A 26,990-nucleotide genomic window follows, 5' to 3' on the forward strand; every position below is an offset into this window, starting at 1 on the left:
ATAGATTTTGGCGGGATAGATTTTGGCGGTATTGATTACACAGCGAATGATTATTTCGACTATACGGTCGACGTCACGCCGGATGTTTATGAGTCAGCGACTTACGAAGAACCACAGGCAGAAGCTCCACCCGAAGAGGTAAAATAATGAATGTAAATTAGTTATCCTGACATGGCGGGGCAAGGACAGACCTTATAACACGGTGTTTAATTATATCACAGGTGGTAACTGAAACACCGGAAGAAGTGGAAGTTGTAGAAAGGGATCTAGAATTTAAGCGAAGACTGGTAGAAAGGATGATTAAGGAACAAAAGGAAAAGTTGGTCAAATCAAGGTAAGATATAATAACATGTAAAATCACTTTAACTATCACACAGTAAAGCGGGGTGGGATGAGACATTTTCAATCTTGTAATAAACCCAATTTGCGGTAAACAAAAATATATAGATATGATATAACTGTCGCCCGTGACTCTAAATGATCGTTGTTATATTTGTTTAAAATATGAACAGGAAATATGGGTTTTAAAGACCTTAACAATATCCCTTTTATCCAACAGTATAGTATACATACACACACATATAGTGGGGTGGGGGAAGATGGGACCCCTTTAGCACAAAATATATAAATATCCTAATCGTGTTTTAAACAATTAACAACGGTCTATGGAAGTCGCGAGGACAAGGTTTTATAATTCTTTGAATAATGTTCTTTGTTTACTACCAAAATGTGCAAGAAAATAGAATGAAAAGGTGTCCCATCTGCCCCTATTCTACTATATAGTATACATACAGCACACACATGCTAACACACAGTATGTTGAAATAACATAATTGCCATGCATAATTGGTGTCTATAAACACAAGTCTTTGTAAAATTAGTTGAATCAGCATTGTTGAAATAGATAAAATATATAAACATTTAAAAACGTTTTTCCTTCTTTCGGCGCCTAGATATACTGTAATCCACATTATTTAATTTTAGGAAAAGCTCCAATGGGACCTACTTATATCAATACAAACGGGAAGATGGGAATAACCGCGGCAAGCATTCACAACAACCAGCTCGTGCTAGAGTTGTTTATAACAAAAAGTATTTTTAACTCTTGCTGCAAAGACCATAATTGAGTTAAGATGAATTTATTTGTTTTGCAGAAGTATTTAATACAATTATCTTCTGCATAGCCACTCATTTTTACCGTTGTATATGTGCTCCCGTGTTTAACACCTAAAAATACAGCTATTAAACATATAGTAGGGTGTGCATGGTAAGGCGAGACACATTTACATTTTTTCTTGTCCTATTATAGGTCTATGAGAGTCTTGAGCATATAGTTTTACAATTCTTTGAATGTTCCTTGTTTACTATCAAATCGGACGAGAAAATAGAGGTAAAATGTGTCCCAACTTCCCCCATCCTACTATATAACCGTATAGCCACACAGCTCTAAAAGAGCGTTGTAAATTGTTCAAAACACGTTTGGGAAGAGCAAACACTACTATCCAATCTTACCTTACAGTATAAAGAAATTCGCATAACTATAAATTAACCAATTCGAATCAACAAGAGCGACCTAATTATATAATAATACGAAGAACTTCGGATAGGTAAATAATAATTAACTTCTTAATCACTCGCTTCAATGATATAAAGTATAGTAGGATGGGAAAAGATGGGACACCTTTTCATTCTATTTCCTCGTACCATTTAGTAGTAAACAAAAAACATTCAAAGGATTATAAACTATATCCTCACGACTTCCATAGACCGTTGTTAATTGTTTAAAACAAGATCAGAATATTTGGATATTATAGATTAAAGGTGTCCCATCTTCCCCCACCCTACTAAATATCCGTAGCGAGAAAGGAGTTTCTGTAATTTAACTATAGAATTAGTATAGTATGCTGTGCCAGTTAAATGGAATATTTAAACCAAAATCGAATAATCGGCACAGCTTAACAAGTATGATGGAGCAATGATAAAAATTTGTATTTTAGTCATTCTGCATTTGAAATTATTGTAAATGAACGAAATCATAGACTACCGTCGTAGATTCACTTATGTTGCTAGAACGTCAAAATGTTGACCAAATACGTAGTAATATACACCAATTACTAGTGACTACGAAGGTAATAGAAAAAAGTGTCCCAACTTCCCACGCGACCCAACTTACCCCACCCAATACAGCTAGTCATGCATTGTAGCCTATATGTAATAGCCAAGCCAGGAGCCAACCGAGTTAATAATTAATGATAGGAATGTTTCAAAGTGAAGCAGATTGCCACAGAACCGAATACAGTATAGGTCGAAGCATGAAAACGTATAACTTGAACGTATTGCATAAATAAATTAAAGTTATAATGACAACCATTGAAAATGGATCAACAGCCGACGTTGCACTCAACTGTTTAGCAAAGATAAGGAAATGGTTTGAAGTGAATGAAAGACTAACTTTTGATGACGAGGTATGGTGTTTGTGTGTTTACTAAGCGACGTAATATAGCGTTAGTAGCGTATCATGTGCAATAAGAAAGAAAATCAATTTCGGGTTTATGCCAGAGTTGGCCTATTATCTTATTCGGTGATGGGCTCGGTAAGTAAGCAAACTAAACATGGCCAAAAAAGACGGTTAGCGCAAAGTAAATGTCGCTACTATTTCTCATGGGCTAGCTTATAGTCATTACGACATGTATGAAAAGTTATTTATATATAGTACTGTGGGTTAAGATGGGATACCTTTACCACATAATACTTATAACACCGAATTTTTTTATTTTTTTTAAACGCGTTTTAATACTAATAACAACACTCTTTTCGACAGTTTTATAAATCTCCAAAACTTTTCTTTGTTTACTGCCAAACGAGACAATAAATTAGCATAAAAGCATGAATCATCTTACCCCATCCTATACTCTGACTAAATATACGTATAGTAGGGTGGGGGAAGACGGGACACTTTTTACATCATTCAAGAAATTATAAAATTATATGCCCACGACTCCCAATGACCGTTAGTAATTGTTTAAAAATCGATCAGGATATTTAGATATTATGTGCTAAAGGTGTCCCATCTTCCCCCACCCTACTATACTTTCCTTTAAGGACCTCGCTGAAAACGAACAAGACCGTGGAATCTTATGGTTTGATGTTCTTTACTCGGAATTATGCAAGGGAGTAAAGCTAAGCAAACAGCAAAGCAATAGAGCGATTTACATTTGCGAGTGGTTTGCCAATAAATCCGGCAGGAAAAACTGGGTAAGATGGGGCGCATTGTCTTATAGTGGGGTAGGGTTAGATGAGACATGTTTTATTTTTCTATTTTCTCGCCCGATTTGGCAGTAAACAATGATTATTTACAGTAGTATGTAACCATATATTCTCACGACTTTAAAATAGGGCTGTTAATTGACTAAAACACAAGAGAGATCAAGATATTTGGAATTTATGTGTTAAAGGTAGCCTATATCGACTTCCCCACCCTATACTATGACATTTTGTGTTCAGCCAATAACGCTAAACTTTAATCGGTTAGCATAAAAGACCTACGAAAAACAGCAAAGCATATAGCTAGAATGAAAAACTTCAATTGGCTACCTATCCACAAAATACAAGATTTATTTTTTTTTAAATAGGCGGTCTTAACTGGACTAAGCATAAACTTGTTAAGTATTCTTAATAAAGGAACTGTCGATCTTCTAACTATGCCTACTGTCACTGAAGAACTAACTAGGGTAAGTTAATACAGCCGCTAGTTTTACTGACAATTGTTCCAACCCAGTTTTTACTAATGTATTGTCTACATTGTCAGCCATACAAAAAACCACGAGATGTAAGAAACAGAACACCCGTGTTATAACGACTGCCGTTTTCCCGACATGCGAGAATAAAGCAAGTTACGAGTTAAGGTGGCTGTACACAGTATCCGGCGTGCGAAGTCGTATGCAAACCCGTGAAGCCTATTTCAATACAACAACAGGTTTTAAACAACCAAGGGACGATTAGAGCTAATTTGAACGTTGCGCCTTTGCATATTATTACGTCACTATCGAGATTGTGCGACAACAAAGAAAATGCTACCGCCATTGCTAACTCGACGCTGTATATTTGTCTACAGAACATTGCTAAAGACACTACAGGTATGACGTTTGATATAAATACATGTTTACAAAGATGCCAATGAAACGATTTGAGCATCAGTGTATACATACACTGTGCCTAATGTATACGAAAACACGCATGTTATAACCTGACATAGAGCATAAGGCGTATGAATACAGCATGTGTGGCTGGTGTACAAGAACACACCTGTGTTGTAACTCGACAGCGAGCATAAGGTGTATGAATACACCATGTGTGTTTGGTGTATAAGAAGACACTCGTGTTATAACTCGACAATGAGCATGAGGTGTATGAAAACACTATGTGTGCGGTGTGCCTGGTGTATAAAAAGACACCCACATTATTAAAACCTGAGAGTAAGCATGAGTTGTACAAATACAGTGTGTGCTTGGTGTATAAGATGACACTTGTGTTATAATACACTAGTGGTAAAAGACTGTGTAATCAACAGGTAAAGATGAAATATCGGAAGCAGCAGAAGTGTTGCTAAGCATTTTACCCCAACCGCAATATGCAACTGTATTGGAAACAAAACTAAGTAAAAGAAACTCATTTCCAAATCTGGATTAAAGAACAAAAACTCACCGAAAGCCAAAATCTTGTTTAAACCTCAAAAGCAGGGCAGAGTACAACATGTACTTAACGTTTTGCTCCAACCCAATGGTCACTAGTGGATATTTCCTGGCCTAAATTTTAGGCCCATGGAGAAAAAAAACAATCCAAAAAGTTACACAAGTGATAAATTGTAAACCGGCACGAGGTGTATCAAACAAGACACCAATGTTATAACGACTGTCATTGCTTCGCCACAAGAGGATAAATAATTGTCATTTATGCATTCACCAGATTTTATTGAAAGAAAGCAAGTTTAAAAACATGCTGAAGATTTTTTAATATTTAACCGAAGTTGTATTAAAAATCCATCGATAAAAAAATGTGGTTCACTGCTTTTGCATTCAAAATTTTTGCATAAAATGGCGCTTTACGAAATTATAACTGATTTATTGTGTCATACACAATTCCTAATACATGTAAGTCTGATGTATATTGTTATTATATAGTTGCATGGATATGGGTTAGTAAAAAGGTCTTAAAACATCCATGGCCAAAATAAAAGCTGACACCGAAAAAATTCAATGGTGAAAAAGAAAAAAGAAGAATTCTAATTATCAAAGTAAAAAATTGAAACTGAGAGAAAATGATTCTTTTTAAAAAACAATTTTTGGGGAGATAGTGCAAAGTGTTTTCATTAACATAACACTGCATCACTTGTGCTTCTATGTTAAAAATAGCAAAATCTATTTACATTGAGCCAGGCAGCATAGTTTAAAATCACAAAAATGGTATTTTTAATTAAAATATCTTTTACAAATGCTCCCTGTAATTAAAACAACAAAGAAATTTCTATAATTTTGGAGACAATTTATAAAGTAGAAACTTAGGTAAATTTTTATACTTTGAATTATTAAAAATAAAGTCAACCAAAGGGCATGGCTTTAGAAAAATACATCCCAGTGAGTACGATATCAAAACCTGATTTGAGGAGTGTAAACTTGGCATGGCGATTGTCACTTAGCTGTTATGACTTCTTCTTTGACAATTGTGCAACTTTTTTAATAAGCTCCTGGTTTTTTATTCCCATAGCTTCCATTTTCCGGAAAAATTCTTCTTCTTGGGTTTTAAGTTTAGTTTGTAAAGAGCGTTCCAAACGTAAATGTTCCACTTTCAACATAGATATCTTATAATAAAAAAAAGGTCAGATGTGAAATTTAAAAACAGATTGAAATCTAGAAATCCTAACAACCAAGACCTAGTCACCTAAATTATTGCATGAACGAATGTAACTTGCTTTATCCTCGTGTGCCCGAAAACGACAGGCATTATAACACAGGTGTTCTGTTTCATACACCTTGTGCCTGCTCACAAGTATTCAGGTATGTGACTTTGTGAGTAATTTTTTTTTCTGTATGGCTGACAATTTAGACAATACATAAGTGACCACTGGGTTGGAGCAATTGCCGTTAAGTGCCTTGCCCAAGAACACATACGCTCACAAAGAAAAGAGCCTTGAACCCCCAACCTTTGGGTTAGAGGCAGGCACACTAACTACTGTGCCACTATGCCTAATATGCATTAGCATATAGAATACAATTGGTCAAGTTAAGTCAAATTCTAAATGACCCAAGCACCCACTCACACAGAAAACAATCCCCCACCAACCTGTTTATCTTTCTCCAACATAACTTGATCCTTCTTAGCGATATTTTTTTTCAAACTATTTATTTCCTCATGTAGCTTTGTAACAAGAACAATATTATCATTCATCTGAGGTAAAGCTGTACCTAGTATTGTATGAAGATTATGTATTGGTTAGTATTAAACAACCGTGAAAACATAAGAAGCCATGCAAAAACAAGGAGCAAAACGTCTATAGTATTTGTACAACAGTAACGTTTATAGTGACTGATATACTGTGAAAGTAGACAACTTCAAAGGCACCAGTTTTGTGCTTGGAGAAATTCTTTGGGTTGTAAACTAGTATTTGTACAACAGTAAAGTAAAGTTTATAGTGACTGACATAATGAAAAATATAACAACTTCAAACTGTGCCAGTTTTGGGCGTAGTTTGTTGGTATAAATCAGCGTTTCCCAAACTTTGATTTAATAGCCCGTAAGCGTTGATGCATTTCCCCTACTCCTACCAAATTTTAGTCAAGTATTACCACTTTTTTGCCCAAAACAGTATTACACATTGATTGACTTATTTTAGTACAATTGTCCTAATTTATTTTCAGCGTCCCAGAATCACCCGGTTTATAGTTAGCGCCCTCTTCATGGTCGCAAACTCCTACTTTGGGAAGCACTCATTCAAATTTATCTGTTTTAAATAGAAACTAGGGAATGTAACTCCTATATTAAAGTTAAGGTGATTTAACAAAAACATAAAATCTTTGTCACACCTAATATACAAGGCACCAGTATGTATAGGAAAATATAAACATAGGAAGAGTTATGGGTAATTTGAAATATAAAATTACTGAGGTCCATAGCTCCATTTCTTAATCGATCATATGGTTTATGACTGGATGGAGTTGGTGTGTTTGGAATACCCGAGTTAGATCGTATTTCTGCTGTCACCCCTTGTCTGTGAAGTTAAGAACAAAATTGTATGAGTGGTTGGTATCTTATGCACACTTTTCTTTTCATTAAAAATTTAACTTAAAAATAATTAACATAAATGGCTTGTTGTTTGTCTGTCAGGTGTAGCGACCATGGAAACTTCCCCAAAAATGTAAATATAATTTTAACCGGAAGCAAGTTTTAACAACTCATGTTTTGTTGCAAATAAAATCGAAGAGACAAATAAAACTTAACATTGTTATTATAAAACAATCCTCACCTTGGAGTGCTGGTGTTGCTCCCTGGTTTCTCCTCATTCCTCCTCGGAGAAGAGACACTAACTGGAGGAGTTCCTCTCTTCTCCATCTTTTGTATCCGATCATCCAAAGAAGAGCTGGAATGATGTTTATTTAAGTTTCTGCTGTTAATTTGCGCCTGCTTTCGAAGTTCATGTTTTTTCTCGTTGTGAGACTTTAACTTCAAGTTTTCAGATTTTTTTCCGGATTTTAAACAGTGGTCCTCTCCTAATAATTCTCTCCATGTACGTTCGTTTTCATCATCACTTGGTGGTGCAGTTTCTTTACCGGAAGTCTCAGGCTTAGACAAGCGAGATTTCTTTGTCTGTAAATAAAAAAAAAATATTATTTGTACTATCAATGTACTAACTAAACATTATCAAAATTTTAGAAAATGGACCGACTTTGGTCTAAATCCGAGGTCCCATAGCGTGTCCATTTTAAGAGGTAGGACCCATAAATAACATAACAATTTAGAAGTAATGGGTCAACTCTGGTCCAAATCCTAGGCCCAGCATAGGACTTCACCAATGCAAAGAATACAGCTCAGAATTATCAATAAATAAAACCAACTTCATTTTCTTCATCATTCTCGCCAGGATTTTCTTCTCCTTTTCTTTTTCCACGTTTCTGGTATCTCTGCATTGAAACGTAACATTTCCAACATAATAGAAGTCCATCAATCTGTTTGGAACAATCATAGAAAAGTTAAAGGAATTACCCATATATACAATATACACAAAGCACCAATAGGCTATACATCTAGATAGATAGACATATTATAAATGAATGTAACTTTATCCTGGCATGGTCGAAAAACTACAGTTATCATTTATAACACGGGACTACAAGTGTTTTGTTTCATACACCTCCAGCCAATGAGTTACCATGTATGTAACTTAGTGGTTGATTGTTTAGTAGCTCATCTGGCATTTCCAATATGCAGTGTACAAAACTATGATCAAAGCACTACTATACTTTTTTAGTTCCGTGTTTTTAGAAAATAAGTTTGAATTTATTTAAAAGGTTGGACATGTATTAAAAAGCAATAAAACAAATGTCCATATTTTTATCGCCTTACATGAGCTTTTTTGTGATCGAATGCTGCTTTCAAATTACATTTCTGACAATTGACTGGCATTCCATATTTCTTCTTACTGCTGGCACAGCGTTGGCATTTTGATCCAATGAAAGCAGAGTTCAGTGTACAGAACATGCAGATCTTTGGCTATATGATGGGTGGTTAAATGTATATTGGGCTATCATCATAGACGCCTATCTTTTTAGAAAATCAGGGTGCTTTTTGGCCATATCCCACGTTACTATGTTGTTTTCTGAATTATTTTGATCCTGTTTACATTTTTAAGCAAATATAAATTTTCTTTTAGGTGCAATTTTAATAGTTGATTCTCTGATCTATTTTTGTTCAATCATTTAGTTACATTTACGATGAAAGTGGAAAGTAACCTTTACACACACTGTATGAAACTTGTTTGTGCATGGTGCATCTATCTATTCAACAATATTTAGCATTGGCGTCAATTTTAGAATGCAGTAGCAATATTTAAACACATGCTCATATGCATCAAATCTTTTGGACAAGCATTTACTGATTAATGCATTGTAGAAAATTCCAGGGTGCACCTGCCTTCCGTGCCACCCCAGGTTTGGCGCCTGCATTATTTCATATTTACCTCTCCATATTCTTTTCTATTCTTAAAACATCTCTCACAAATTCTTTTCTCCCCTGGAACTTTAACTTTAATATAAGTTTGGCAATATCTGCAATTTTCAGGTCGCGTCGGTTTTGAAACTTTTTCTTTTTTTACCGTTACAGATGTTTTTGAACTTGTAGAAGCTAGGGTGTCAGTACACACCTGCACGGAAAAGAATTGTTAAAGAGAAATTCGTGCAAGACGTTTTTTTAGGTGTGCGCGTGTGCTATCGTCAAAAATCTGCGTGCAAAGAATGTACATTTTAAAGCGACGTTAGAAAATCTTACTTAATCTAACAAGCATTTCTTTTGTTTAATTGATTGGTGTGCATGGGACAAATTATGGTGTGTATAACGACAAGTTTGTAAACAGAACCGCTTCTGCATCTGCCATACTCTGCAGACTGGTTATTAGTTAGTCCTTATAGCCAGCCATGGGGGGCTAGTGGTTATATGGGTTATTAGTTAGTATATAGCATGGAAGAGGTTTCTTCACTAACACTAACTTATTATTATTACCTTGCACATTTGAACGTCTGCTGAGAGATCGTCAAAGTCAAACCATTGCATGCATTTAGTGCAAGCATACTGAACACCTTTCTGCTCCATGCTGCTCAATGTCTCTAAGTAGGCCATTTCATTGTTGGTGTAGTTGTACAGCATAAAAAGCCAAGAAATCAAAGTTTAAACAAAATAGGTTCCTGTTTTAGGCTAGAGTTTTTAAAACCTGCTAGAATACGATTTAACGATTACAAGAAATTCACTTTTTTGCAACAGTTTCAACGTATAACAATAAAATATTTTGCCTGATACACCTAAACTATTGTTTTACGTTTAAATAATGCTTATTTTCAATACAAAAGTATCAACTTTACGATATAAGTTAATACACTGGAATCACATCAACAAAGATTTGACCGAATCACTCATGTGTAAAATGACGTAGCTTACGTCAGGCGTGACGTAAAACGTGGGTTGTATTTCAATGAAATATTGAAACAGGCTTTATATATGGCTTTTGCAAACAAGTTTACTCATTAAAATAATACTAGTTAAAGTTTCCCGAGTATATACTTTTGTGATATTAATATACATGAAACACGTATTAAACACCTCCGTTTTTTTTTGCAAAACACATTACGTGAGCACTGGTTTAGTAACGTAGGTGTTTTACTTTAAACTGTTTTAATAAATAAGCGTTTAAACTGTTTTAATAAATAAGCGTTAAGTTTCGTTCGTTAAATGTTAAAGGGAACCGCCAATTTTGTCAAAATTTCAGAAAAATCTGAAAACACAAAACATGAACCTGCGCTGCCCTAAAAAAGTAAATTAATTTCGTAAAAATAATCGGTAAAAACATGACGTATGGATTGTCGTTGTAATACATACACAGTTTATTTACCAATACACTGTAATCTGAACTGTTCACCAAACACCAGAACAAGAATCAAGGGGCGATATAGCTTTTACTGCCTAGAGAAACCAAGAGATTTTGTGTAAAATAACGATGGAAATATTGTATTACGTTTTTCTTTTCTTATTCTTAATGATGTCGTCAAAAGGTAATTTGCGCTTGGTAATGGGCTGTTATTTTGTTTTGGCGTGTTGAGTCAGAGCTAAAGTGATGTCATATATAAGCCAACATGCAGCTCATTAGTAGTGACCACTGGGTTGGAGCAATTATTGTCATTAGGTGTATTATGCTATATCTGTATACAGGTCACAAATATAATGCATTTTCTAGCTAAGTTCTGATACACTTACGCCTATTTTCCAGGCAATGTGATACCGTCGTTCTACAGAGACAAGGTCCAGCAATATTCCTACTCTCTCCAGTCTACGACCACGGACGAAATTCTGTTCAACATGTGTTTCCAGACACCACCAAAAACCGCTGCAGTTAAAGCAAAACTAGCAAAAGCCACTCTGTTCAATCCTAACTTTAACGTCACCGTCTTAGAAATCCAGCATGATCGAATGATAATCAATCTTGAAAAAGCATTTGATAGGACGTCTTGGAACTGGGTGTTATTGGATATTGAGTGGATTGTTTATCTCAGCGGTAATTAGTTTCCTTTTTACTGGATTTCTTAAATGATAAAACTACATACATTTTTTTGTAACAATTGGTAACAAACAAAGAATATTTACAGATTTATATAACCGTTGCCTCACAACCCAATAAAATACCGTTGTTAATTGTTTAAATCACAGTAAGGGAATATAGTATTTTAGTGCCTACATTATCCCATATTCCCTCACAGTACTATAAGACCCAAAGTTTCTGCCATAGTTAACCCATTCTCGCAAAATATTACAAATACAAATAGAAAATCAAATTGTGTTTACATATATAGAGTTGGGAACTGATTGGCAAAAACTCAGCAATGGATATGCTTACAAGCAGTTACCAACTGAAATGACGTACAATGGGGCCAGAGAGGCGTGTCGAGAAATTGGGGCGTGGCTACCAGTGTATGGACCAATGGCGTAAGTCATAAGTTATAACCACTAGCTGTTTTAGGAAATTGCAATTTATATGCTGTATGTAAATGAACGCGCCTGAATGAATGTATGTAACTTACTTTATTCTCGCGTGGCCTAAAAATGCCAGGCGTTGTAACACAGGTGTTAATTCACCTCGTACCAGCTTACTAGTTATACGTATATGTAACTTTGTGGGTGATTTTTTGCTGTGTGGCTGACAGTTTAGAGTCTTTAGACAACCCATTAGTGACTACTGGTTTGGAGCTATTGCCGTTAAATGTCTTACCCAAGAACACATATATGCCCACAATATAAGCAGCAGTGGTGAGAATTAAAATAACCAAAAATGCTAACGAATGCTCGACAAAACCACGCAACATAACACCAAACCAACTTAAAACATCTCTAAAAATTACCCATTATCGCAGCGACCGTGAAACAATTAGGTGCATCAGCAGTAGAATTTCATGGTCGCTGGATTGGACTGGCCAAAGACAAACACACCGTCAATTTTCTGTGGGAAAACTGGTTGGAATCGTTTGCCAGAAACAACTGGGATATAGGCGAACCTCAAATCATTTCTACTGGCATCGCTGAATGCGTATACATGAAACGATACACCGCTATCCTGCGAGATCCGTCGTCTCTATACTGGAGAACTTCAAGGTGTTCTCAGCTACGACGCGTGGTGTGTGAAAGACCCTTTCCAGTTTAGATTATAAATTAATGAGTGAATGAGTGAATGAGTGAATGAGTGAATGAGTGAATGAGTGAATGAGTGAATGAGTGAATGAGTGAATGAGTGAATGAGTGAATGAGTGAAGGAGTGAAGGAGTGAATGAGTGAATGAGTGAATGAGTGAATGAGTGAATGAGTGAATGAGTGAATGAGTGAATGAGTGAATGAGTGAATGAGTGAATGAGTGAATGAGTGAATGAGTGAATGAGTGAATGAGTGAATGAGTGAATGAGTGAATGAGTGAATGAGTGAATGAGTGAATGAGTGAATGAGTGAATGAGTGAATGAGTGAATGAGTGAATGAGTGAATGAGTGAATGAGTGAATGAGTGAATGAGTGAATGAGTGAATGAGTGAATGAGTGAATGAGTGAATGAGTGAATGAGTGAATGAGTGAGTGAGTGAGTGAGTGAGTGAGTGAGTGAGTGAGTGAGTGAATGAGTGAATGAGTGAATGAGTGAATGAGTGAATGAGTGAATGAGTGAATGAGTGAATGAGTGAATGAGTGAATGAGTGAATGAGTGAATGAGTGAATGAGTAAATGCAACTTACTTTATCTTAGCGTGGCCGAAAAAGGACAGTCGTTATAACACGGGTGTTCTGTTTCATAAACCTCGTGCCCGCTTACGAGTTACCAAGTATGTTACTTTGTGATGGGTAATTATATTATTTAGGCGGATTTTTTTTCATTTTTTTATGTGTGGTTGATAATTTGGACTGGAGTCCATATATAAACATGCTTAAATGGAATACAAAAAATACTGTACATCATATCGCTTCAAAGGAATTTTGAATTAAAACTATACCTGTTGTACAACAACGTTATTTGCATGGCGGTATGTTTCGCCACACAAAGTAATGTTACGCCCGATACTAAATAAGGAGATTTTTTAAATATGGTTCTGTAGGGTAAGATGGGATATACTGTTTGCAATTCAATACCAGTCTTTGATCGTTGTTTTAAACAATTAACAACGTTTTTTTAGGATCGCGGGGCCACGGATATATATATATAAACGTTGTTTACTATACCCTATGAGACAAGTAAATAGAATAAAATCCCATCTTACCCCACCTTACTAAAACAATGTTCCCCCCTACTCTACAATGCCTCAGCATCCACTCACGGTAACTCCTACCAATAGTGTACATTATACTACCTGTATGCCTAAATCAATGCACAATAAAATAGAAGAGAGGGGGAAGATGGGACACTTTTGGCACATAATATTCAAATATTCTCATTGTGTTTTAAACAAATAACAACAGTTTATATAGGGAGTCGTGAGGATACCGTTTTATAGCAGCATATATGTAAATTTAACATATTGCTGCCCTTGTATATATGTATATATGCATCCAAAATAAATAAGTCATCACTCATATCTAGTGTTTCTTGTAGAAATTAAATGCGTCTCTCTTCGTTTACTTTTATGTCGTAAGTTTTCAGACTAATCGGCGATGACGTTTCTCACTGCGCAGATGTCAAATGACGGACAGTGCGTATACATCTTAGAAAACGAACGCTGTATAGCACAGTTATGCTATGCACATTAACATTACTGTGCATATAATAACCAACAATCTCAGAGTTCTATTTGACCAGCTCTGTTGAATCGAGATAATGTCGACGAAAAGTTTAGGGTATTTAGTTTTGTTTATGGTATGGATAATATTGCCAGCAATTGTACTAAGTAAGTATTGCATGTAAAGTTATTTATAGTAGGTTGGGAGAAGATGGGACACCTTTTCATTGTATTATCTAGTCCTATTTAGTAGTAAACAAAAAATATTAATGAATTATAAAATCGTATTCTCATGACTCCCATAGACCGTTATTGTGACTTGTTTAAAACACGATCGGGATATTCGGATATTACGTACTAAAGGTGTCCCATCTGCCCCCACCCTACTCTATATAGTAATTGTGTATTTTTTCTTGCCGTATATTTTTATGTATGCATGCGATAAATTTGCTAACAAATGCAGCTAATGCTTTTGAAATAGATGTCACTTATTTAACCCCGCGTGGCGGGCAACGACAGTGGTTATGTAACAACAAGAGTGTTCTGTTTCATACACCTTGTGCCAGCTTACGAGTTACAACGTATATAATTTTGTGTGTGATTATTTTTTAGAGAATTTGTTTTTCTTACTATTACAATTTAATCTGCTTTCTTTTATTAAACATTTAATTAAACTTTACTGTATCCCAACGCCGGTAACCCGTACAGCCAACACAGCAATGATAAATGTATAACTTAACTTCGTTTTGAATTCAAAACAGCAGCAAATTACGATCAAAAAGAACTTTTTGTCCAGAACAAAATATGTTGAAAACTGGCTGAATTTTAAACAGGTTAACTGTATTTAAAATTCCTTTGTAACTTTTATACACTGTTCTAGGCGAAGAAAAACTTTCATTCTATAGAGAAACAACAGAAGAACACTCATACTCTTTCAAGGATACAACGATAACTGAATTTCTTTTCAATATGTGTTTCCAAACGCCACCAAAAGCCGTTTCCGTCAAAGTGAAACCAGCAGACAGTTCAGTAGAAATTAATTTCGACGTTATTGTGCTCGAAATATCACAGGACAGAGTTCAAGTACGATTGGAACGAATTGACGATACCCAGGGCTGGGATTGGATGTTATTAACCGTGGAATGGATTGTTTACACTGACGGTATAAATAAATGAAGTATAATATAGTAGGGTGGGGACAGATGGGACACCTTTAGCACATATTATCCTAATATCCTGACCATGTTTTAAACAATTACTAACGGTCTATGGGAGTCGTGAGCAGACGGTTTTATAATTCTTTGAATTTTTTTGTTTACTACTAATTGGAAAGAGAAAATGGAATGAAGAGATGTCCCATCTTCCCCCACCCTACTATAAGTATAACTTTATTTGTCTCTCTCACGGTAGCGAAGATTTATAAACATTGTAAACGAACAGACAGAATATAGCGACAAAACAACAGCTGTTAAAACACGTTTACAGTTAAAAACATTTTTACATTCAATTGCTAGAAGAAAATAAGCGCGGTCGCTACACCTAGCAGACAAACGAATTAATGTAACTTATTTATCCTGGCATGGCGGGTAAAAGGCACGACAGTCGTTGTAACACGAAGGTTCTGCTTCATATACAGCTATTAGCGGTACGGTACTACATTAACTTTTGTGTTTTTAGATGTTGGGTCTGATTGGCGAAAATACAACGGTTACGCCTACAAAGCTCTGCAGGGGGTTACGACGTATGAAAAGGCAAAAGAGGCGTGTCGTTCAGAGGGGGCGTGGCTGCCGGTATTTGGACCAATGGAAATTGCGTAAGTATTCAGATAAATTCTTTACTTTAAATGTAAAATACTTTATCCTCGTGGCGGGTACACGACAGTCGTTTTTTCCACCGGTGTTATTTTTTCTACACCTTGTGTTGGCTTATACGAATAACTACGTATGTTACTTTGTGCGTGGTTGTATTAATTTCTAAAAGGGGCCTATAAACCATTTAATCTAGAACTAAAAATTAATCTGTAATTAGCACATATAATATTCAAATACCCCGATCGTGTTTCAAACAATTAACAACCGTCCATAGAAGTCGTGAGAAAACGGTTTTACAATTCTTCAATTCTTCTCTGTTTACTACAAAATGGAAGGGGAAAATAACACGAAAAAGTGTACCATTTATTTTCCCCCCACGTACCCTACTATATTAAAAAAATCTTTACTATTTTCTAACTGTAATTTTCCACAGCGCCAATGGTGGAAATAATTACAATGATATATTTGAGGACCGTCACTGGATAGGATTAAAAAGGGAAAATGGAAATGGAAAGTTTTTCTGGGAAAACTGGACAAAGTTGTCGTTGGATAGCAACTGGAAACCTGGGGAACCTCACCAAAACAAGTTCTGCGTCGTTAGTCACACGGGCAACAAGTGGAAAACACAGGATTGCGACCAAACAAGTAGCGTGGTATGCGAGCGAATCGCGCCGGTTCAAGATGATGGCGGTCCATAAAAAATATTTGAATAAATGTATGAATGAATGAAAGTAACTTGCTTTATTCTTGCGTGGCAGGAAAACGACAGACATTATAACACTGGTGTTCTGTTTCATACACCTCGTGCCTGCTGCTTACGAGTTACCACATGTATAACTTTGCGAGAAATTGTTTGATTTATTTTAGCATATATATTTTTATTGTATGGCTGGCAATTTAACCATTATAGTGACCACTGGTTTGGAGCAATTGTCGTTAAGCGTCTTGCCCAAGGACACATACGCCCACAATGGTGGCAGTGTTTGCTATTCCAAATTTTCACATAATATTTCAGAGATTTTATTATTCTCTAGAATCGTAATTATAGTTTTAGTAGTTTTTATAACAAGCACTCCGGCGCCGTGGCGTAGTGGTTAGCGCGCCTGCCTCTAACCCAGAGGTAATGGGTTCAAGGCTCGTCGCTGCTACCATTGTGGGCGTATGTGTCCTTGAGCAAGACACTTTACGGCAATTGCTCCAACCCAGTGGTCACTAATGGGTTGTCCAAATTATCAGCCATACATAAAAATGAGAAAAAAAATCCAAAAAAAAATAATCATTCACAAAGTAACATACTTGGTAACTCGTAAGCTGGCGCGAGGTGCACACCCGTGTTATAACGACTGTCGTTTTCCGGCCACGCGAGGATAAAGTAAAGTAAGTTACATTCACTATATACGCCCATGTAAATAAGCGAAGTTGAAATAGCAAGGCAAAATATTTGATCAGCAGTGATTACTCGTGTGTTGTGAAATGTACGAATCATTGCTCTGTATATTTGCATAAACCGAATAAACTATAAATATACCAAACAGATTGCGAAATTGTAAAAAAAAGAATCAGAAAACGACTTTAAGTTGCTATAATTTAAGAAAATGGTTTATGCATATTATGTTAGACTCGCACTTTAATTCATTATGCGTGTTTTTATATGTATAGTGGGGCGGGACACATTTAGTACATCATATTCACATATCTTGATCGTGTTTTAAACAATTAACAACGGTCTATGTGAATCGTGAAGCTATATTTTTATAGTTCCTTGAATGTTTTTGTGTCCCATCTTTACCCGCCCCACTATATATTGTCATTCATATACTTTATTTTACCTGTTTATTTAACGGTAAAACAGTGTCTCGCTACGAAATGTATCAAAATAACTATAAAATGACAAATTTCCATCAAAGTTATATTGAAATGCTCTTAAATAAATAAAGTTTGCAGTAAAAACTTTAACAGCTATATTGTACTGTGAGGTAAGATATGGATGCGTCAGCACACTATATCCAATATTTTCTAATTCGTTTTTTTTTAACAATTACCAACTTTATATTATAGATTTAATGATACGGTTATATAATTTTGCAAATTTTTTTTGTTTACTACCAAATGGGCCATAAAAGAAAATAAAACATAAAACATTTTACCCTACTTTATGTGTAGCTTATATATAAGTATGTAATAAGTTGAAGTATAAATATATGGTAGGGTGGGGGAAAAAGGGACACCTTTTAATTATATCTTCCCGACCAATTTGGTAAAAAACAAAGATCATTCAAATAATTATAAAACCGTATCCTCACGACTCCCATAGACCGTTGTTTGTTTAAAACACGATCAGGATATTTTAATAATATGTGCTAAAGGTGTCCTATATTACGCCACCGTAATATATCTAAATAGTATGAGGTAAAGCATTGGTCTCTATTATTCGACCATTTAAAATAATGCGTACGTAAAGCAGGCAACCAAAGTAAGAATTGCAACAGATTGAGACTTTAGGGAAGATGCAGCACCCGAACCTGTAAGAAAACAGTTTTAATAGTGACAGTAACTACGCTATTATGGACAACAAAAATTTAATTAGTAATAGTTGAATGTCCTAATGGCAGAACGAAAATAACTAAGTCAGGGTAATTAATCACGAAAAATAACGTATAGTAGGGTGGGGGGAGATGGGACACCTTTTTATTCTATTTTCTTGTCCTATATGGCAGTAAACGAAGAATAGTCAAATAATTATAAAACCGTATCCTCACGACTCCCATGGACCGTTGTGGTTTGTTTAAAATACGATCTGGATATTTGGGTATTCAGGGCTAAAAGTGTCCCATATTCCCCCACCCTACTATATTATTTTTTGATTTAGAAACAGAAGAAACTGTATTTTATAATTATTAAGTACGTTAAAATAACTCTAAAAGAACTCAAAGTGTTTTGTGTGGTGTTCTATGCGCCTTAAACCAGAAAAGACAAAATATAATGTATATTTCGCATTTTTTTTATCAATTTCGCTATTTTACCACTTTTTGTAAGTTCTATTTTATCAAACCAATATAGAAGAAAGGTAAAAATAGTTAAATAAGTTCATTTACTTTAAATTTTAAAGCTTTAAAATAATGTGAATAATAAATATACAGTTTAGATCTGGTATATATACCTTCGGGTTCAAACAAATTAAATACGCCGTGCGTAAAGGCACGATATGTGTGTCGTCGAATAGAACCAGCAGCAGTTACTGGCCCCTCAGCGTAGAGAAGGTTGAACGTCCCTGTGTTAACGTCCCACGTATGGTAGGTGCCGCTAATATTTCGCGTGACGCTCAAAGGGCGGTAAAACGTACACGAAACGGAACCATTTGCGACACTTGACAATTGTGTAGGAACCTGAATCGATGAATGTAATTTACTTTATCCTAGCGTGGCCGGCAAACGAAAGTCGTTATCTCACGGGTGATCATACACCTCGTGAGTTACCAGGTATTTTACTTTGTGGGGGATTGTTTTTGGGGGGATTTTTTTCATTTTTTTATGTATAGCTAATAAATTGGACAACCCGTTAGTGACCACTGGGTTGGAGCAATTGCCGTTAAGTGTCTTGCCCAAGAACACATACGCCCACAATGGTAGCAGCGTCGAGCCTTGAAGCCATTACCTCTTGGTTAGAGGCACACGCACTAACCAACTGTGCCACGGCGACGTTCATTGTACAGGCAATAACTTAATCGACAATATAATTTTATAATAGGTTACTGTGGACGTGGCATATTTTGGTGCCGCGCAACCTGAGATAGTATACTAATTTACTGGAGTATAAATGTGTTTCCGAAGGATATGTGATATATAAACATTTCTGATTAATTAAATATTGTTTTCATCTCGGTTTCTATTACACCGGAAGGAAATGGTTGCACATAAGCTGCACTGCAGCGTGTAGTAGGGTGGGGGAATATGGGACATCTTTTTACTCTATTTTCTTGTCGCGAGCATTTAGTAGTAGGCTAAACGAAGAAGCTTAAACGAATTATAAAACCGTAACTCTTATAGACCGTTTTTGAAACATTGGAATATATTAACGTGGGGTAAGATGGGACATGATTGACTCTTTTTATCGTCTAATTTGGAAGTGACAAAGAAAATTTACAAAAATATATAACCGCAGCTTCACGGCTCTAAAATAGCGTTGTTAATTGCCCAAGACACGTTCAGAAAATATGGGATTTATAGGTGCTAACGATATACCATTCTACCCCACAGTATATATAATAAACGACCCGTTTTTACAAGAGGAGTAAAAAATCGATACTACACTATGCGTAGTGCCAAAAGTACTTAAAACGGTATAAAAACCCGGTTAAGGTGGCTGTACACAGTATCCGACATGCGAATTCGCTTGCTGCGAAGTCGTATGCAAACCCATTACCGAGTTCCGCATGCGGCAGCGAAATCCGGACAAAACAGACAAAACGGACGAATTCCAGATACTGTGTACAGCCACCTTAACAAGGTGTTATTAAAACAAATATATTTACGGGTCCAGTGACGGTGGCTGGACCGTGTCCAGTAAGGTATCCAGAAGTTATTACAACATCACTTGTGTTTGCAGGTGGCATCACAACACATATGTATACGTCATCAGCTGGGCCCTAAAATACATGTACAACATTCGTGCTTAGAAAATATTCTAAAATAAAGATAATCCTAAAAACTTAAAACTTTTTTTAATCTTTCACAATTTATATTTCGTAAACTTTAAAAATAATGCTTTTATGCGTATTCTTTACAATTTTAGGTGGTTAGGGAAACGGAGGCATTAAATAAAAAAAATTAACTTATTTAACCTCTCGTGGCCGGAAAACGACAGTGGTTAGCACGGGCGTTCCGTGTCATACACCTCGTGCCAGAATACGAGTTATACCAATTATCGACTTATTTAACTTTGTAAGTATTTTTTGGAATTTATATTTTTAATTTGTATGTATGGCTGACAATTTGGACATGCGTTAATGTCACTTTTACAGATTAGAAACAAGTCGCTAATATACATGTACACCTTTAACTTGAAAAAATTAAATATAAATGGCTCGTTATTCGTCTGCTGGATGTAGCGACTACGCTTTTTTTCTTTCAATTAAAGTTACATACGTGTTTATAACAATAAGCGTGTTTTAACAATTATCGCTTTGTCGCTATAATTTATATTTTTTGTTTTGAATAACCATTTGATGTTTGCTACTGTAATCGAAGGGGCAAATAATCTTATCAATGTTATAATTGAACAGACGTTGTTTTTAAATACCATGTCTTCGTTTTCAGAAATGGATACAGCCAAGTATCCCACGTCGGGCCCCGACAATGTAAATTTGACATTGATTACGCCAACTTCGTCCACTTTTTCCCAAGATACAGTTCGACAAGCAGGATTACAGTTTGATGACACATTCCATGTCCAACTACCATAAGAAGCAACTTTTTTGATGTCATCTTGAGCGTTGTGCTGTAGAAATACGGAAGTAACTACAACTCGTATGAAGAAGTTATATAGTAGGGTGGGGGAAAAAGGGACACCGTTGCATTCTATTTTCTCGTACCATTTTGTAGTAAACAAAGAACATTTAACGAATTTTAAAACAGCATGCCTGCGACTCTGATAGACCGTTGTTAATTGTTTAAAACACGATCAAGATATTAGGTGCTAAAGGTGTCCCTTCTTACCCAGCCCTACTATATACTTAACTGTTTATTATGTGTCGTTTTATCTTTACACGATACAAATGAACACTAAAGAGAAACTACGCGGATACGCGAAAATGCTACAAAATGGCGGACGTATATAGCCTATCAGCGGCTATATTGTTGGGGGGATAGTCGACGAGAAAACGCCCGGAATGATATATAGTCTAAAACTAAAACAATCTAGTTTATACAGTCTATATTATTAACACACACTTACTGCTGGGTATTTCGTTTTCGTACCAGCGTTGCAACAGCAAACCAGAAACAGAACCGAAACTAAAGTAGCCTTAATCATTACTGGACAGTTTTTGGCTTAAAAACAATTGCTAAAATACGAACAATTTGCTGAAAACTAATACAGCTTAAACTTAGTAGGTTATCACACAAAATGTAAGTCTAAAACATAATACAGCAATTTTCACAAATTAACTGAATGTGCATTAAGTTAACCTATTCAACTAGCCAATATCTAACTAAACAATCCGCTCCAGCGAATGATCCCTTACCCCTAACACAGTACAACTGTATACTTCGTTTTTTACTAAATAGCCTATTGACTCGAATATAGCTTCCTCTTATACACATTCTGAGCCTTAAATTTTCCTGACGACATTTTAATTTGTATGTTAATCAAATTTCCTGTTTGCTGTCAGAAGTTTGAGTTATCGTTTTGTTTGTTCTGTGTGTTCAAACGTATTGTTGTCACAACAATTCTATATACTCAGTTCTCTCTTTTACAAAACGCAACACTGAAATATTGACCAAATCTGCTTTCAACACCCGGAGAACTGTTTACAACAAGCAGCAATTAGGACAAAAAAATTATCCCCCCAAAAAACAGTAACTCTTCATCCAGTTTCTGAATTACCACAACATCATTTTCAAATGAAACATTTCAAACTGCAGAATAATGGCCATGAGATTAATAGACAGTCGCGCAGCCACTAGGGAAAGTTGCAGGGTTTACGACCCCCCTTTAAAATTTTTTTTTATTGAAACTTTCGTCTTTTTGTGGGAACCAGGGCGACTTCATACAGATTAAAGAAAATAACAAGAAAAACATCTTTTTAAATAAAAAGTCCTCTTAGACGACGCCCTGCATTTTGTCTGTCAAGAAGAATGTTAAATTTTGAAATAAATTGATTCATTGTTTGGCTTCCTTTGCTCATAACACCTAAATATGTCATCAGAGTAACATCATTGTATTGCTGTGGAAAAAGAAAGACAGTTAACACAATTTTTTTGTAACATTGCCCCGATATGCCAGACACACATGGTGTATTTGTATACCTCATGCTTACTGTCAAGTTATAACATAGGTGTCTTTTTATACACCATACACACATGGTGTATTCATTCATACACATCATGCTTACTGTTGAGTTATCAAATGGGTGTTTTTTATACGCTAGATACACATGGTGTATTCATACACCTCATGCTTGCTGTCGAGTTATAACATAGGTGTCTTTTTATACAATAGGCACATATGGTGTATTCATACACCTCATGCTCACTGTCAAGGTATAACATGGGTGTCTTCTTATACACCAGACACACATGGTGTATTCATACACCATACACCTCATGTACACTATTCATACACCTCATGCACACTGTCAAGTTATAATATAAGTGTCTTCGTATACACCAGACACATTTGGCGTATTCAGACAGAATGATCATTCAATTACTTAAAATGCAATCAACAGATACACAAAGTTAAAAAATTACGCAAAATACAAACAGCATCTTACATTATGAAGGTCACTGGTTAAGGATTCTGCACCAAGCACAGGTAGTCGCTTACAAAGTGCGTTTAATAATCGCAAAATTTCATTGTCTCGAGGGAGTTCCCCTTTACGGACAGCCTCGGTGTAGTCTCTAAGCAGCCTTACTCGTGTGTAGAGCATCGATATAGAGCTGTGTTGGCTGGAAAGATGCTCAGAAGCTGGAAAGTGGTTCAACATACTTACAGCTTGTGTGTTAATAAAAATTCATTACAATAGTACTACAACTAGCATAAAACAAAGCATTTAAATTTTAAAGAGATAAATAAAACTACGTTATTTTATCTTTGTTTTTAAGATCGCAAATTCCCAAAAAGTCAAAAAACTTAAGCAGTTGAAAAGCGAAGACAACAAAAAGTAAACAACAAGAACAGCTTACCGTATGAAACGGAATTAGAATCAACGTTTGAAACTCGTGCGACGTGATCGACTCCGATTCGCTCGGCTTCCTCTGTTGCGAGAGTGTAGTTAAGGGTGACTAACCGAGATACAGCGTTGCCGTCGGTAACGTCAATCACAGATTCATAAACATTTAACGGTAGCTGCAGCATGGAAAAAACATTTATAGCCAGTGGCAGACATCGGAAGTCCCCCAAAAATTGTAATTTTTTATTTTGATTATATATATATATTTATAATACTGTATTAAAAAGTTGAGTGTATTATTGTAAAATAATTAGTTAGAGTGAATAGTTCTGTGTTTTAGGAGGTTAAGCCAATTCTTATTATACGAGTAAGGTTTGCCATCAAGGTGTAAAGGGCGTGTTTTACGCGAAAAGAGGGTATGTTTTGTTATAACACTGGTCACTGTATTTTGTTTCAAACAACTCTTGCCAGCCTCCGAGTTACCAAGTATTTGTCGGCGTTTTTTTCTGCATGGTGAAAATTTAAACAACCCAATAGTGACCACTGGGTTGGAATACCAATAATGCACAAAAAAAACATAAAATATCCTCAAATAGTTTCCAAGTATTCTCACATCTGTTGATGCAGCTTGTGGGTTGAGTTTGAGAAATATTGGACTTTCTATGATGTCACAAATCTGTTTATGAATCTTCATATCAAGCTCTGTCGGGCTCCCCCCTGTTGTGTACCAACCATGGAAATCCAGGTCTTTAAAAACCTGCTTGACTTAAAATACAAAACCAGTTAGTTTTGGTGTTTCTAATGGTGTACGACTGTATTGTAAATGATGAAAAAAAATCTGTTTGTTTATAAGCTATTTTTATTCTAATATTGTTTTTTTTTTATATTTGCAAATTTAAAATCCCTAAGGCTGCTTTAAATGCTGAAAAATTTCCCAAATTTTCTTCTCCCGTAAAAAAGCATACCATGAAGTCAAAATTTGTATATAGGTAGAGACGCTAAATTTTGGTCCAAGGGTACCACAAAAATTTTCTGATAATTACATGTAAAATCAAACCACTGGAGTAAAAAAATAAGCCTTAGACAATGCATGGGACTTTCCATAAGAAAAAGTATCACTAAGCTTTGACCGTTTCTAGTTTTTAAACCACTGAAGGAAATCATGGATCAGGTCATAGATTAAAAAGCTCTGAAACCCCTAAAAACCCTAGCTTTAAGCAGCCCAATTAATAACATTATTTCAATATACTTACACTGTTCCTCCTTTGCGTAATAATAATCAGTGTCGATTAAGATCTCATCATTAATTTCAAGATATAGAAGTTCAAAGGAGTTGAGAAGCTCAATAGTTCGACCCACTTGTTTGCCAATCAGTGCTCCAAATACTAGAAATCCGATTTAATATTAAAATAACAGAGTATTTTTGCTATTAAATTTTTGCTATAGAGAGTATTTTTGCTATTGAACAAGTAATCATATACAATTGTATCAATTTAGTAAAAGGGGGGGAGATGGGACATTGTTACCACATAATATCCAAATACCTTGATCTTGTTTTACCAACACTCTACGAGAGTAAGAAAATAGTTTGATGGTTCTGTTTACTACTGAATGAAACGAGAAAATAATATGAAGAGGTGTCTTATAATCTCATTTTTCTCCACTCTACTATATATCTATAACATCGGTCACATTATTTAATTAACCGTAAAAACATATAATATATTTATAAAAACTATTAGAACGTAGTCAAGTATCAAGATTTTTGCATTGTAGTATATATACATATCTATTACTATACTAACACCTAACTAATAACCCCCAACTACCAACCTCTAACACTTTCCACTAGTCTATTCTGTAAAATACTGGAGGATTCTTCACTATTCTAAAAATCTTTGCCAAAACAGTTGCCATCTTTTATTTATCAGTTATATATACATACCTAGGGATGCACATTACAGAATAATTAGGTATTCTAGGATATCCTAGAATACTTTATTTCGAATCTAGAATTTCGAATCTTTTTATATTTATAGGAAAAAATAATTTTACCCACATAAGTCAGTTTATTGACTCTTTCATACCCGCCTTGTTGGAACATGAGCTGTAAAATGATCAAAAATTGAACTATTGGGTAGTTTTTGCGTCATGAAACGTATAGCAGGTTATGAAAAGACGTTACGAAACGTTTACTCTTGAAAGTCCCACAAACACAAAAATATTTTTTTTCAAAATTAATAAGTTTCAAAAATTGTTAATATAGTATATGAGATGACGTGTAATTACGTCATTAAACAGAATACCGAATCCCGTAATTAGATTCGAATACAAAAGGATTCGAATCTCACGGATTCGAAATTCTGTAATGTGCATCCCTATACATACCTGGTAAAGGCTTTCCATTTTGTGCTCTCAGTCTTGTCCAGTGGTCTGATATATTCATTATAACGAGTGGATGCAACTTCACGGCAACACTGCCACTTGTCCCACTGCCGGTCATCACTGGAGCTGAAATATTAGATATGTTTAACGAATTTTGACACTTTTGTTTAGAAAGAAATATAAATTATTATAAAATAGTTTTGGTTAGAGAAGAATCCCGCATTAGTAAAGAATCCTTTAGTGGTTAGTTGTTACGTTTAACGGATATGGTAGGGGAGCATAATCTGTAAAACAAAGGATTCTTCACTAGCACCGAAACCCCAAAATTACTGCTGTTCCGCTATTCCAAGCTTATTTTACCAACATGTACAGTTCAACGTACCAGAAAAGGCAAATAGTTTTAATCTGATATGAAATATAACTGAATGAATGTAAAAGTAACTTATTTACTTTATCTTCGCGTGGTCGGAAAATGACACTCGTTATAACACGGGTGTTCATACACAGATACACCTAGTGCCAGCTTACGAGTTGCCATGTATGTTACTTTGAATACAAGTACTCAACTAAAATAACGCCATAAATGTTACATATGTATTCAGTATCAAATAAATACTATTTAGTATTTACGATTTTGTAAAATCTTAATAAACAACAATATACGTAAATTACTTAATTACCGCTTTCCGCCTTATTCTGCTTTGAAGTACCTTGTTCCATATCCATTTTAAAACGTTCTTATTGAGAATTGAGTTTGATAAAGCTCAAAACGTGCTGAGTCAGCAAAAAAACAAAACTAGTATTTCATCATAGAAATCAAAGTATGTTTAGAAAAACAAGAGAGCTTAGCTGTAATGAATAGGCACGGTCAGAGTTCTCTGTACAACCCTGTACCTTGTGTTGA

The 26,990-nt window shown here is 35.4% G+C and overlaps 6 protein-coding genes across 6 annotated transcripts; 3 read left to right on the plus strand and 3 right to left on the minus strand.

Moving 5' to 3' along the window:
* Window positions 1-2,304: 2,304 nt before the first annotated feature.
* Window positions 2,305-5,105, plus strand: LOC149727040 (uncharacterized). Its single transcript, XM_089890587.1, has 5 exons — window positions 2,305-2,465; window positions 3,103-3,255; window positions 3,633-3,731; window positions 3,977-4,136; window positions 4,571-5,105. Exons 1-5 carry the CDS (start codon window positions 2,361-2,363, stop codon window positions 4,687-4,689), a joined length of 636 nt encoding a protein of 211 aa, XP_089746713.1. The 5' UTR covers window positions 2,305-2,360; the 3' UTR covers window positions 4,690-5,105.
* LOC149727041 (protein FAM76B-like) lies at window positions 4,950-10,010 on the minus strand. The gene is made up of 8 exons (XM_089890584.1): window positions 9,769-10,010; window positions 9,230-9,412; window positions 8,617-8,763; window positions 8,109-8,219; window positions 7,520-7,860; window positions 7,158-7,264; window positions 6,340-6,461; window positions 4,950-5,857 (listed from the first exon to the last, which is right to left on the minus strand). Exons 1-8 carry the CDS (start codon window positions 9,910-9,912, stop codon window positions 5,699-5,701), a joined length of 1,314 nt encoding a protein of 437 aa, XP_089746710.1. The 5' UTR covers window positions 9,913-10,010; the 3' UTR covers window positions 4,950-5,698.
* Window positions 10,011-10,476: 466 nt separating this feature from the next.
* Window positions 10,477-13,786, plus strand: LOC149727042 (uncharacterized). Its single transcript, XM_089890671.1, has 4 exons — window positions 10,477-10,811; window positions 11,027-11,311; window positions 11,607-11,739; window positions 12,165-13,786. Exons 1-4 carry the CDS (start codon window positions 10,757-10,759, stop codon window positions 12,331-12,333), a joined length of 642 nt encoding a protein of 213 aa, XP_089746797.1. The 5' UTR covers window positions 10,477-10,756; the 3' UTR covers window positions 12,334-13,786.
* Window positions 13,787-13,988: 202 nt separating this feature from the next.
* On the plus strand, window positions 13,989-17,086 carry LOC149727043 (secretory phospholipase A2 receptor-like). Its single transcript, XM_089890669.1, has 4 exons — window positions 13,989-14,167; window positions 14,880-15,161; window positions 15,677-15,812; window positions 16,244-17,086. The coding sequence occupies exons 1-4, from the start codon at window positions 14,098-14,100 to the stop codon at window positions 16,506-16,508; spliced, it is 753 nt and encodes a 250-aa protein (XP_089746795.1). The 5' UTR covers window positions 13,989-14,097; the 3' UTR covers window positions 16,509-17,086.
* A 188-nt stretch (window positions 17,087-17,274) lies between these two features.
* Window positions 17,275-21,926, minus strand: LOC149727044 (ferric reductase 1-like). Its single transcript, XM_089890670.1, has 5 exons — window positions 21,763-21,926; window positions 21,109-21,306; window positions 20,342-20,455; window positions 18,971-19,196; window positions 17,275-18,332 (listed from the first exon to the last, which is right to left on the minus strand). Exons 1-5 carry the CDS (start codon window positions 21,838-21,840, stop codon window positions 18,250-18,252), a joined length of 699 nt encoding a protein of 232 aa, XP_089746796.1. The 5' UTR covers window positions 21,841-21,926; the 3' UTR covers window positions 17,275-18,249.
* Window positions 21,927-22,494: 568 nt separating this feature from the next.
* On the minus strand, window positions 22,495-26,926 carry LOC149727045 (COP9 signalosome complex subunit 6-like). Its single transcript, XM_089890667.1, has 7 exons — window positions 26,767-26,926; window positions 26,090-26,212; window positions 24,955-25,086; window positions 24,315-24,466; window positions 23,715-23,877; window positions 23,303-23,496; window positions 22,495-22,753 (listed from the first exon to the last, which is right to left on the minus strand). The coding sequence occupies exons 1-7, from the start codon at window positions 26,810-26,812 to the stop codon at window positions 22,613-22,615; spliced, it is 951 nt and encodes a 316-aa protein (XP_089746793.1). The 5' UTR covers window positions 26,813-26,926; the 3' UTR covers window positions 22,495-22,612.
* Window positions 26,927-26,990: the final 64 nt, after the last annotated feature.

This window comes from Ciona robusta, chromosome 12 (assembly GCF_009617815.1).
Source record: "Ciona robusta chromosome 12, ASM961781v2".
Lineage (NCBI taxonomy): Eukaryota > Metazoa > Chordata > Ascidiacea > Phlebobranchia > Cionidae > Ciona > Ciona robusta.